At 36.0% G+C, this 13,343-nt stretch overlaps 2 protein-coding genes across 2 annotated transcripts; one reads left to right on the forward strand and one right to left on the reverse strand.

Annotated features, from left to right (window-relative positions):
- Positions 1-354: 354 nt before the first annotated feature.
- Positions 355-1,842, forward strand: LOC134258863 (uncharacterized). Its single transcript, XM_062741452.1, has 2 exons — positions 355-532; positions 878-1,842. The coding sequence occupies exons 1-2, from the start codon at positions 355-357 to the stop codon at positions 1,840-1,842; spliced, it is 1,143 nt and encodes a 380-aa protein (XP_062597436.1).
- Positions 1,843-10,461: 8,619 nt separating this feature from the next.
- Positions 10,462-13,131, reverse strand: LOC134258864 (uncharacterized). Its single transcript, XM_062741453.1, has one exon. It carries the CDS (start codon positions 13,129-13,131, stop codon positions 10,462-10,464), a length of 2,670 nt encoding a protein of 889 aa, XP_062597437.1.
- Between the last annotated feature and the right edge of the window lie 212 nt (positions 13,132-13,343).

Consider the following 13,343-nt stretch of genomic DNA (forward strand, 5'->3'; position numbering starts at 1 on the left):
GGTCGGTAGGAAAAGTTTAAATCTCTGTGGCAGCTGCAGTCAGTTCTGATTTAAAGATCGAAGTTTGCCTTGCTAATAATTTGTATAATGTAAATGGACTTACAGGCAGAATCAGTGTTTGTTATCTTCAAGTTTCGTCCAAGCTATTCAAAGCCTGAAACAAAAATGAGCATTATGAAAATACGTAATACAGCATTGACAAAGCCACCAATTTGTGATCCATTTCACGGAAAGATAGAATTCTACTGCAACACATGTACAAGAGACCTTTGTGTTCCTTGTAAGGAGAAACATGTAATAGATTTGGACACTATGTATCATGATGTAGTAATACGTCAATTAAAGAATGGAATTATGGTATCAGAGGCGTGTAAAAGACACAAAGACAGAAAATATGACCGTTGGTGTCTGTCTTGTGAAAATCCACTTTGTGTCAAGTGTAACGAACACCAAGAACATGAAACACACGATATAGATCCATGTTGCGTGGTGTGCAGAGAAGAGAGCAATATCAGTATTATTCACCTCCGAGGTGAGATACTTCCTTATAGTATGGCTATCTTTGCGGATATAAAATCTGACCAGAAAACAGAAAAACATCGAGCGGAATCATTCGAAATCATGGAAAAAATGAAAAGAAAAGCTCAGAGACTAAAGAATTTTATCGATAAAAAAATGCGAAAGGAATGTACCAAATTAAATTCTCAAATAATCTCATTAATTTATCAGCAGCGAAAGCGACATTTAAAAAAAATTATGAAATATGAACATAGATTTGAACAGTTATCAAACAGACCAGTAGGATTCCTTTCATGGGTTAAGAGGTTTCAAGTTCCTAAACTGAATGGAATTCATGAGGATTTGAGTTGTTTAATAGGAAATATCCAACAGAAAGAGATAGGGAAAAGGCAAGTAAGAAATGACTTTCTCCTGGAAATTATGCTCGAAATTGATATGTTTCACGAATCTATAATTGTGACAGACATGTTAGAGATCGATGAAGATGACAATTGGATTCGTCATATTTCCCTTGGATTACCAAACACAATCTGGATAAGTGATAAAAATAGCTTAATCTTGATAGATACAACTGGTGACACTCTGGATCAGCTGGCAGTTACAGATATTGGAACGGGTGTACATACAGTGACCAACGAAAAAGAACTTATTTACATTAATGAAAATGAGAACATCTGCAAATTATCAAAAGACAACACAACCGAATCAACAATTATATTAAAATCAGATCCATGGAGGCCTCTCTGTGTCTACAGCTCCACTTTAAATGGAGATCTATTGGTTGGATCTGGTAAATATGAGAAAGACAATCAAACAGAATCCAAAATAAACCAGCATTTTCCTACGGAGGCCAGAGTAAACCGATACGATAGCAAAATGTTAAAGATCCAAACTATCCAATACAAAAGGCGTAAAAAGAAAATGTATAAGTGTCCTGCATATATAACAGAAAACAGTAACGGAGATGTTATTGTGTCCGATAAAAGATCTTCGCATAGTGATGATAATGGTGTTGTCGTCGTAACGGACCGTCAGGGAATCTTTCGGTTCTCCTACAACGGACCTCCATTCGAGAGCCAATCATTTTTTCCTTGTGGGATTTGCACAGACGGACTATCAAACATTGTGGTGTGTGATCACAACTCAGGCACCGTTCAATTGATTAACAAAGATGGACATTTTCTTATGTATCTCTTGACTTCCCCAGACATCATGCCACCATGGAGTCTTGCCTATGATGAAATTAACCACCGTTTATTGGTTGAATCAAGTATATGTGAAATATTCTTATACAGATACATTAACAGGAAGGATTACTATTAAAATTGATTAAAGAACAGGATCTGACATAATAATATAGAGAATATTTATTATTTAGAATACGATTTGAGAAAATAGTGGATACAATTACAATTGGATATGTATTTTGTCAGATTTTAAGCAATATAATGAATGTTTTATTTCATTATATTCTGTATTCTTTTTTTCAGATATTTATAGATATTCCTAATGTATTTTCTTCAAAATGTTATATAATACTTCAGACATAATCTGTAGAATAATCATTACAATTGGATTTGTATTTTGTCAAATATAAGCAATACAATGTATCTATTTGTCCCTTTATATTCTGTATTCTTTTTTAGAGACATTATAGATATTCATATTAAATTTTCCCTATACGTTGTAAAATAATAAACCAGACATACTCTATAAAATTTTAATAATTATTAAATACTGTAGACGTACTTTTTCCACGGGGTCATAATTCAGCGGAATCTCTATTTCTGTTCAATCCGCTGATTGAAAATTACGCGGATACCTTAAGACTATTTATGCATGCCTTATGTTAAGTTCAATGGGACAAATTTCCGCGGAAAATTTGTGACCCTGCACATAGCGTTAATTAATACCACGCGGAAAAATGTACTTCTACAGTAAATATAAAAGTTCATTTTTACATTCTAATTGAATACTGATCAAAACATTTGCAGTGTGTTACTTGTACTGGCAATCACATCTAATATCGTATTAAACAATTTATATGTTATATTGATTTTAGAATTATAATTTATTTTTATATTCCTTTGTTATTAATGTATGACCGAAGCAAAGTCAACTGAGCTAGTTTTTTGATGGATCAAAAGAAAATAACAACACAAATGAAAGTGAAAAAATGTCATTTTTTGAAGTAAATGACACAAAAACAAATATTAAACATATTATGGGGGTCAGACAAGACGATCAAAAACTTCGAAAGAACACAAAAATCTTTGACATCACATTATGCAATCTGACCCCCTAACATTTAATATAGCATAAAGCAGGCACTGATATGCCTGCAATCAAAAAAGGGTGGAAATTTCATATACACGATTATTTGATCGACACCTGTGATTCCGAATTTCTAGTAAGCGAAAACAAAATAAAGAGATCGTAGCAGATATGAAATCTGTCAAGAAAAAAGAAATTTAACTTCAAAAGAAAACGTCGCCCGCGTGGTGCAGTGGTTAGAGCGTCTGCTCCTAGAGTCGCGAAGTAAGGAGTCAATCAGCAGTAGGTGCTGGCACGAAAAAGATCCCTCACTGCTCAAAGGCCCTGAATACCGAGTATAGGACAAAATTTGTAGCTCTCCACCGGCAAGTGGTGGCGGCACCATATGAATGAAAAATTCTCGAGAGGGACGTTAAACAACATACAATCAAGCATGCAATCAGTCAATCAAACAAAAGGAACATCCAAATCATGTTAAAAATGACAAAACAGGCTCATAAAGTAAAAAATAATATTGATAAAAATGCGGATGGAATCTACTAAATTAAATTGTCAACTAATCTCATCAAAATTTCAAATTTTACAAGAACATATTAAAAAAATGATGAAATATGAACATGAATTTGAAGTTATCAAACAGACCAGTCGGATTCCTTTTATGGCTTAAGAAGTTTTATAGTCCTAAAATAAATGAATTTAAGAAAGAGATGATTTGCTTAATAGGAAAATACAACAAAGATAAGGAAAATTAAAATAGGAAATGAGTCTCTCCTGAAAATGTTCAAATATGAGATCCAAAAATTTATAATCTGACAGATATCACAACAGTACGACCAAAGGATAAGTACACTTAAGGAATACTTTATGGACCCTATTTCTGGGCCAAATTTTTTTTAAAGAATATAATACCGAATCGTTTTCTTTTGGTAATAGTTAAATAGTATTGAATATTTCTAATCAAAAAATCATTTTAAGCATTATCTAAATCAGCAAACGTATAAAACAATGGACTATTTTAGATGCCTATATATATATACCCAGATCTCGAAAAGTCGTACCGAATCCACTTTGAGTTTCGTTTATTTAAATCGAGGGTGGAAACATTTGAACAATCCGATGACGGTTCATCGATGGGTGTATTTACCGATTAATACTTTTTTCTGTTTTGCATTTTAAAAAATCGAATGAGGTTGTGTAGATGCCCGAAGCGATATAAAGGAACTCAACTTCATTGCACGCTTGTATTAAAAAAATAAGTATTTATATTAGTTTCTTTGAATTTTGGAAATAAAAAAAGAGTATTAAGGTAGATTTTATTAGGGTCTCATTGTCTTGCATGAACGATAACAATGTTGACACTTTTATAAACGACACTGAGCTCTCTTTACCCCCTAGTGTTGAATACTGTCTGTTATCTCCATATCCTTCCTTCCCCGAGTGTTTCTAAAACCAAATACATACAATCATCTCTAAGCAGCACGAATTTAATAATAGAAAGACTGGCTATGCAGTGAGCACCCTTGGGGAATGTTTACTTGGGTAGAACTCAGGTGACTATCAGTATTTTAAAAAAAAATTCTACTTTTAACTTTTTATACATTTTTAATATTTTATAAATATATAAAGCATCTTTTATCATTCGCACAAGTTTGCACAACGTTAGGCTCATGTTAGAAGGGCTTCTCGATTAACTATAGGATATCACGAATGTCGGCTGATCCCTACCACATTGTATGGCTTTGCTCTTTGTATATTCATGATTTTCAGTGGTAAAAATTATTGAATCGTATGGTATATATATCAATTGATAACTTGAAATGAAAAAAATTGATTTATTTGATTCTTTATTTTTTCATGTTTTACATGGGGCCCATAAGTGCACTCGTTCTTTCCCTTAAATTACCGAGCAAAATCTGGGTTAGTGATAAAAATAGCTTAATCTCGACAAATATAACTGATAATAGACTGCACTAGCTGGCAGCTACAAATATTGGTACTGGTGTACATAGAGTGACAACAGAAAAGGAACTCATCTAAATAAATATTGGTTCTGGTGTACATACAGGGACCAGAGGAAAGAAACTCATTTACATAAATATTGGTACTGGTGTACATACAGGGACCAGAGAAAAGGAACTCATTTACATAAACATTGGTACTGGTGTACATAGAGTGACCAGAGAAAAGAAACTCATTTACATAAACATTGGTTCTGGTGTACATACAGGGACCAGAGAAAAGGAACTCATTTACATAAACATTGGTTCTGGTGTACATAGAGTGACCAGAGAAAAGGAATTCATTTACATGAATATTGGTACTGGTGTACATAGAGTGACCAGAGAAAAGGAACTCATTTACATAAATATTGGTACTGGTGTACATAGAGTGACCAGAGAAAAGGAACTCATTTACATAAATATTTGTTCTGGTGTACATACAGGGACCAGAGAAAAGAAACTCATTTACATAAATATTGGTACTGGTGTACGTAGAGTGACCAGAGAAAAGAAACTCATTTACATAAATATTGGTTCTGGTGTACATACAGTGACCAGAGAAAAGAAACTCATTTACATAAATATTGGTACTGGTGTACATACAGTAACCAGAGAAGGGAACTCATTTACATAAATACTGGCACGGGTGTTCATACAGGGACCAGAGAAAAGAATTCATTTACATAAATATTGGTACTGGTGTACATAGAGAGACCAGAGAAAAGAAATTCATTTATTTAAATCGAAATGTTAACATTTACAAACTATCACAAGACACCACAACAGAGTCAACATTTATAAAGAAATCAGACCCTTGGAGACCACAATGTGTCTACAGCTCAATGGAGATATAACTAAACACTTTCCTTCGGAAGCCAACGCTTTCCTTCGGAAATAAATAAACTGATACACCAGCAAAGGAGAAAAACCAAAAATGTCCAATACAGACGGTGTAAAAAGAAAATTTATAATAGCCCTGTATATAACAGAGAATAGAAATGGAACTATATTTGTGTCATATACAAGACCCTTACATTGTGAAGATAATGGTGCCGTTGTTGTTCCAGACCGTCGGGAAGTCTTTCGGTTCTAGAGACTCCCATTTTTTCCATGCAGGATTTGTACAGACGCACTATCAAACATCCTGATGTGTGATTGCAACTCTGTCGACGTACACATTAATGACAAAGACGGGAATTGTCTTATATGGCTGGGTGCAGACATGATGTCATGGAGCTCGAGTATAGTATAGGATGACAAAAATCATCCTTTATGAGATGGAACATACGTATGTTAATTATGTATATAAAGATACATTAATAGGAAAAATTGTTTTTAAAATTGAATGACGAAAAAAATTGAATAATAATTATAACCTTTATTTATTCATGATAACACTTTTAGCTTAAAGCTAGATTTTTTTACTTTGTTGTTCATCATTTTAACACATTTACATTCACATATGGGCATATAAAATTAGCATCTTAATATAAACACTAGATAAAAAAAAAGAACAAACATATGCAGATATATATAGGCATGAAGAATCATATTTTTAACACTAAATAGATTGGCACACTCAAGGATCGGGGGAAAATCCGGTTTAAGCATTGAATCTGTTAAAATACTCGGTAGATACACAGAATTAAAAATATCCACTAAACTAAAGGTTGTAATATTTTTGGCAGCTTGTTCCATACAAATGCATTATAAATATGTAAATAATGAATATCCCAGTAATATAATAGATAGGATTTTAATATCACGTATGTTTATTTACTTTCAGCTAATGATTCAAAGGGAAACATCCGAAATCATGTTGCAGATGACAAGAAAATGTCAGAGACTGAAGGATTTTATCAATAAAGAAATTCAAAAGGAATTTACTGAAATAATGTTTCAATTAATCTCAACGAAATTCCAACATCGAAAAAAGCATATCGAAAACATGATGAGATATGAAGATCAATTTGAACAGTCAGCAAACAGGCCAGTAGTATTCCTTTTATGGCTAAAGAAGTTTCCAATTCCTAAAATGAATGAAATTAAGGAAGAGGTGATTTGTTTAATGGGAAAAATAAAACAGAAAAGGATAGGGAGAAGGCAAGTAAATGTAGTACAATTTGTATCCTGTGCCGAGCCCCTATATGTATTCCCGTGTTGTACCCCTTTTGTGTATGTGTGCGTATGACGTCACGCTTTCGTGTGTAGCCAGTAGAAGAAGACGCCATTCCGTGTAAGAAACCACTGGTAACTTTTGTGAACTATTTCGACCTGCTGTGTGCGGCCAGGGGCTGCTGTGTGCGCCTCACATATATAATAACTTGCTGCTGTGTGCGCTCGTTATCTCTGTATATTTGTGTATTGGTTAACTGCATTGTTTATGTAATAAATGTCATTACAACATTGGCGACGAGGATAAACGGCGCGAAACATCCGGCCATGTGCTTCTGAAAAATATCAAACTCAATTTTACTTTAGATAACGATTCAGAACCCATATATTTTAATTTGTACTAGTTTATTGGATAGGTTTATTCACACATAGAGTTATTTTTGGAAGATAAGGGTTAATTTACAAAATTTATTGTTCGTTCGAATTTCCTCAGAATGTAAGAGTAGCCAAGTTCTGCATAGGCTTGCAGTTATACTTGTTATTTTAAGTAGGTAATCGCATTCTTGTCATCCAAATACACCAGGGTTAATAGCTCTTCCATTTTTAAGTCCTGTTTCCATATAAATAACAAAATTGTACTTATTTGTAGAAAAAAAAGTATACATTAAGAAAAAAACAGTTTAAAACCCCCCTCTCCATTCCTTAGAGTGGAGGCGCACTGCAGTACAATTACCCATTTCTTTTTAGAAAGGAATAAAATAAAGGTTCATTCAATTGCTTTGCATATAACTAACTAACACCTGTGTTAATTTTTGATTTCATCAAACAGCAAATACTGTTTACCTTACCAATTGCTCCCTAGCAATTTGTGTATGGTTATTTGCCATAATTAAATTGCTAAATCTTTCTACTTTCTTTCTTTCTATCTATTGTTTAACATCAAAATAAAAGTTTGTACTGCTGTTTTTTTCAATAAATATCACAAACATTGAACATGCGTGTAAATATTCAAACCGCCACTGAGGAAGAGCTCCAAACTTTAGAGAACATTGGAGAAAAGAGAGCTCAAGCTATCATCCAATTACGAGATATGCTGAATTTTCCTATTTCCATTCAACTGCTGGCTTATGCCTCAACAATCAAGGAAGGAGTATGGCAGCAGTGGATAAATGAAGGCCGCATTGAATTAGACGACAACAACGGACGACCAAGTAAAGCTGCAGGTAATGAAGATCTTAGTCATGAACTAAGACATACCAACCAGAAATTAGAGGTCTGTTATTTTGAAAAGGAGGATCTGCACCACAGGTTAAATATGCAGCAGGGCAGAATGCAAATGCAGGCAGAGGAGCTTCATAGTAAAGACTTGGCTCTAAAGGAAAAAGAGACTCAAATTTTTGAACTTCGAAAAGAGCTAGATAGACAAAGACCCGTAAACATACCAAACTTGCCACTGGGTTATCCACAGACACCTTTGGACAGGGCAGGAATTAAGCATGAACCCATGACACCGCATCTGACCCCTTTGAGGGCAGAACCTGGACAACGCACCTTGGAAGGAGGACACATGATGACTGGTATTAGGTCTCATTCACCATTTGAGTTGGGATCAATGCAGTCATTTACTGCATTTCCTTCCTCTGGAGGACCATCCTTTCAATCTTCTACCCCGTGTAGTGTGGGTGGCGCAAATATACAACTGGATTTTGACCATCAGCGATCTACTCTTGGAGATAGATTTTCCAGTGCCGACCTGAGACAACCAAAAAAGAGACATACACAGGCTACTAGATATAGAGGAGAAAGTAGCTCTGGCTCATCAGACTCGGAAGATTCCTGTGAGTCCGATGACTCACTTAACTTATCCAGAAGGAAAACTCGGCATGGTAAATCCCGGAGGAGCCCATCAAGACCTAAGATGCCTACCTTTCGTGGCGACAAGAACTGGGACTCGTTTATCTTCCAGTTCCAAAGACAAGTGAAACAATATAATTGGAGTGAGCAAAAAGCAAAGGGAAGGCTACTTGACTGTCTGCAGGATGAGGCGTTAGATTTTGCACGTGAACTTACACATTGTAGCTATCAGGATCTCTTAAAGAAGATGTCAAGGCGATTCAGTACAAAGGAGGCACTCATATCTGCGAGACGACAGTTACAATTTGTACGACAGAAGGAAGATGAAACTTTTGAGGAGTTTTCTCAAAAAGTCCATTTTCTAACCATGGATGGACTTCCAGAAGCAAACGACAGCACTGTTGATCAAATGGCGGTTGAAGCTTTCCTAAGGGGATGCAAGGATAAGGAGGCTGCTCACCTTGCTATGGAAAAGAACCCAAAGAGTATTTACAAGGCCTTGAAGTATGTCAAAGCAGCTGTAAATAATCGCAAGGCACTGTTCGGTTCACGAGCTAATTACAGTACTCGTCGTGTAAGTTTCCAAGACGACTGTGTTGAGCCAGCTACAGACGAGGCATGTATTCGCACTCTTCATGACTCAAAACGAGACTCCTCAGAAAAACTTGAAGGCCTGATCTCCAAGCTAATAGGACTTATGGAACGGAAGGACCAGCCAAGGTCAAGGTCACCGACACCCCCATCAAGTCCACAACGCCGTCGCTGTTACCTCTGTAAGGGTTATGGTCATTTGCAAAGGGATTGCCCTCAGGCTAGAGACAAGGGGAGGAGCCCTAGCCCAGATAAAAAGGATTTAAACTTCAGAGGACTGGGCGGATCGGCCAACACTCAGTTCAGCCAATAGATGATGGCCAGACATTACCGATGAATGAGAGTCTGGATGAAAATTATGAAACATGTCATGAAGAGATGGAGGAAACACCAGATGTATCACTCTTGTCATTGGATGAGCTCGGTCATGAACTGAATTCATCTACTGACAGGGATGTTAAGGAAATATTAGCAAAACAAGTAAATGTAGCTAGCCTAGTGATCCCTATCCATATACATTCAAAGAAAGTCTCTGCTGTAATAGATACTGCTGCTCAAGTGTCTGTAATGAATCTTCAACTCGCGAGAGAATTGGGACTGATGATTGACGACAAGCAGTTCATATACCTAAGGGGTGTGGTACCTGATGAAAGGATACCTGGGTATATAATTAAAAGTGTACCAATTTGCATAGGTAGTGTGGCGAATCACAATCACACGGAAATCTTCTTTTTATAATTTATTATGACGATTAAAGGCAATAACAAATCCACAAGGGTTAACAATCAAAATACCACATTGGCTAAGATAATCAGATGGTTTCTGATATGTATTCAATATTTCTTCAATGTAAACTCAATACAAAATCGATAAACTCAATAGTTATCAAGATCACAAAAACTCTCATATATATAGTATCGAAGAAACATCTAGAAATAGAAACTTCGATAAAATTCTAGATCATCACATTCTTAAATATTCTAGAGACTTCTTGATAATTAATTCACGAAACATTTAGAACATTCTAGATTATACCTGTACATCATTCAATTTCTAGAAAATGCATTAAAATTGCGACAATTTGCAACACTCCCAAGACCAAGGAAAGTTAATTTAATTGTTCCTTTATCAGTTTTGTCGCTCTTTCAGCGGCCTGTCTTTTTGCTCTAGGTAATGGAGGAATACCATCGACTGCTGGCTCTTCCTTCGTCATATCACTATCACCAAGGTCAGATTTATCGGTGCATTCTATGGGATAAAGTAAATTTAACGGTCGGTTTAATGTTCTTTTGTTAGGTAACATTACCTTTCCGGACCTGTATTGTCCATCTTTACTCATTGTCAAATCGCAAATTCTTCCAATCTTCCAGCTTCCTCTAGGGAGATCTTCTTTGATGAGGACAACATCACCAATTTGTACCGGCCTGTTGTCTTGAATACGTTTTCCTTTTAATTTATAGGATGTTCTTTCTCTTAGACTTAAAAGATACTCATCTCTCCATGTCCTCCAGAATGTATCTAAAAGTCGTTGACCTTTTTTCCAAATTGCCAGTAAAGTGTTTACAGAGCTTGCAACAGGTACATAGTCTGGGTCCATGGGATCAAAATTTTCACTATCTTGAAGTCCTATTTTTGGATTCAAAGTGAGGAAATGCGCTGGAGTAAGGGTGATGTTTGAATTAATATCGTCTCCAATATAGACTAAGGGTCTCGAATTCACGACTGCTTCAGCTTCTGCAAGCATCGTTCTCATTTGCTCATTTGTTAAACAGAGTTTTCCTATAGTTTTTCTTAAGCATCGTTTGACAACACCAACCAGACGTTCATAAAATCCTCCCATCCATGGTGCCAGTTCCACAATAAATTGCCACTGAATCTCTTCATTTGCAATATAACTTTGGACATCATTATCAGACGTAACCTTTTCCCAACTTTTATCCAAAACCAGGCTTGCAAGTTTAAATTGAGCACCATTATCAGAGATAATTTGTTTTGGCTTGCCCCAACGCGCAATAAATCTCCTTAGTCCTAGGAGAAACTGTTCTGTGGACATGTCCTGCATGAGTTCAAGATGTATGGCCCTTACTACCAAGCAGGTAAATAGACAGACCCATACCTTTTTATTGCCAGTTTCTGTTTTGATGAAGATTGGTCCAAAGTAATCCACTCCCGTGTACGTAAATGGTGCTGATTCACTCACACGTTTCTTTGGTAGTGGAGGCATCAGTGGCATCTTGTATGGACCACCCTCAAACCGCTTACAGATTGTGCATTTATGAAGTATTCTTTTTACTTCTGCTCTTCCCTGCGGAATCCAGTAGTCTTGACGAACCAATGACAGTGTTTGGGAGACTCCAACATGAAATGATTTTTTGTGGATGTAATCAATAATCAGTCCCGTCACATGGTTCTTTCTTGGAAGGAGGATAGGAGATCTTGCACCTTCTGTCAGCTGAGCATGCTTGAGTCTTCCAATGCATCTGATAATCCCTTCCTGATCCAATACAAGTCCTAATTGACTAATTAAATTATTTCTCTTATTTTCCTTGAGTGAGGTTTTGACATCACCATAGTTTTGAGTCTGGATATTCTTGATTATAAGAATTTTAGCATTCTGTAGTTCTGAGTAAGTTAGATGGTTCCATGGCATTGGAATTTTCTTCACTCTTTTGATAAACCTAAGAGTCCATGCTAAAACTCGAGTAAGGTTTATAAATGATGAAAAATTTTGGTAGTCAATGATGTTTGGATATCCAGTTGATTCAGAATCTGAGTTGTTATTTCTTCCGTTAGGACTCTCCCCAGCCACCAGTTTTGCTTCATAAACTATCTTTGGAGTCTTGCATTCTGATTCTATGACACTCTGCATTTCTTTACAGGTTTGTTGACTGTTCCATGAAGGCCAATTGTCTTTCCTTTTAATTAACCATTCTGGACCATTCCACCATTGTTCAAATTCTTGAAGAGTTTTAACTGCTGTTCCTCTGCTTGCAATATCAGCTGGATTATCTTTTGTAGACACATATTGAAAAGTGATATCTTTGTTGTTTCTGATTTCTTTTACTCTGTTTTCCACAAAAGTTTTAAGAGGTTTCTTCATTCTTATCCAATGTAATACACATTGGGAATCGGTCCAAAGGATCTTTTCTGTGACAGGTAACTTCAGTTGTTGTTCAACAAAGTTAATGCAGCGGACTCCAATGACAACAGCCAGTAGTTCCAATCTAGGCAGTGTTATTTTCTTGAGTGGCACTAACCGAGTTTTTGAAAACAACAGGTTGACAGTACTTCTTTCTTTTTTGCTCTGGTGTAAATAGATCGCACAGGCGTACGCTTTAGTTGATGCATCACAAAAGCACATTAATTTGTATGTCACTGTACCAGTGAGTCCTATAAAACGAGGAATAGGGCAATTGGGAATATCATCCAGGTCTGCGGATATATTTTCCCAGCGCTGAATGTCTTCTTTGGTCAGTTCTTCATCCCACTCTTTCTTTTGGTTCCATGATGTTTGTAGAAACAACTTTGTTCTCAAAGTAACTGGGGTGAAGAATCCAAGTGGATCAAAAACAGAAGCAATTCTTTGAAGGACTTTCCTCTTGGTGATAGGTGGAATATGAGTTTCATCTTTTGGACTGTTTATGAATAGGGAGTCCTCAGAAAGTTTCCAAGACAAACCAAGAATTTTTATGGTTTCTCTGTTTGCTTGATCAGCTTGAGGAATACACTGGCTAAATTCTGTGGAGTTAGATGCCCAGTCTCGTAAATTCATTGACATGGTACTGAAGATCTCTTTGGCGTCTGTATATAGTTTCCTAGCCTCTGAGACGGACTCTACACCAGTGATAACATTATCCACGTAAATATTGCTTCTTATGTTTTCAGCTGTTGCAGTGTTGTAGTTTCCAAGATGGTAATCTAAAGTTGCAGCTAATAGAAAAGGGCTTGATATAACTCCAAATGGAACTCTCGTAAATCTATATACTTGAA

This window comes from Saccostrea cucullata, unplaced genomic scaffold (assembly GCF_032062105.1).
Source record: "Saccostrea cucullata isolate Sc308-1 unplaced genomic scaffold, CSIRO_AGI_Scuc_v1 ctg1943, whole genome shotgun sequence".
Taxonomy (NCBI): Eukaryota; Metazoa; Mollusca; class Bivalvia; order Ostreida; family Ostreidae; genus Saccostrea; species Saccostrea cuccullata.

What these genes read in the sequence shown, in the direction of transcription:
- LOC134258864 (XM_062741453.1), bottom strand. Translation starts at nt 13,131, where the DNA reads ATGTCAATGAATTTACGAGACTGGGCATCTAACTCCACAGAATTTAGC.
- LOC134258863 (XM_062741452.1), top strand. Translation starts at nt 355, where the DNA reads ATGGTATCAGAGGCGTGTAAAAGACACAAAGACAGAAAATATGACCGT. An exon ending in CAGTATTATTCACCTCCGAG is followed by an intron (nt 533 to 877) that starts GTGAGATACTTC and finishes GTTGTTTAATAG; the next exon opens with GAAATATCCAACAGAAAGAG.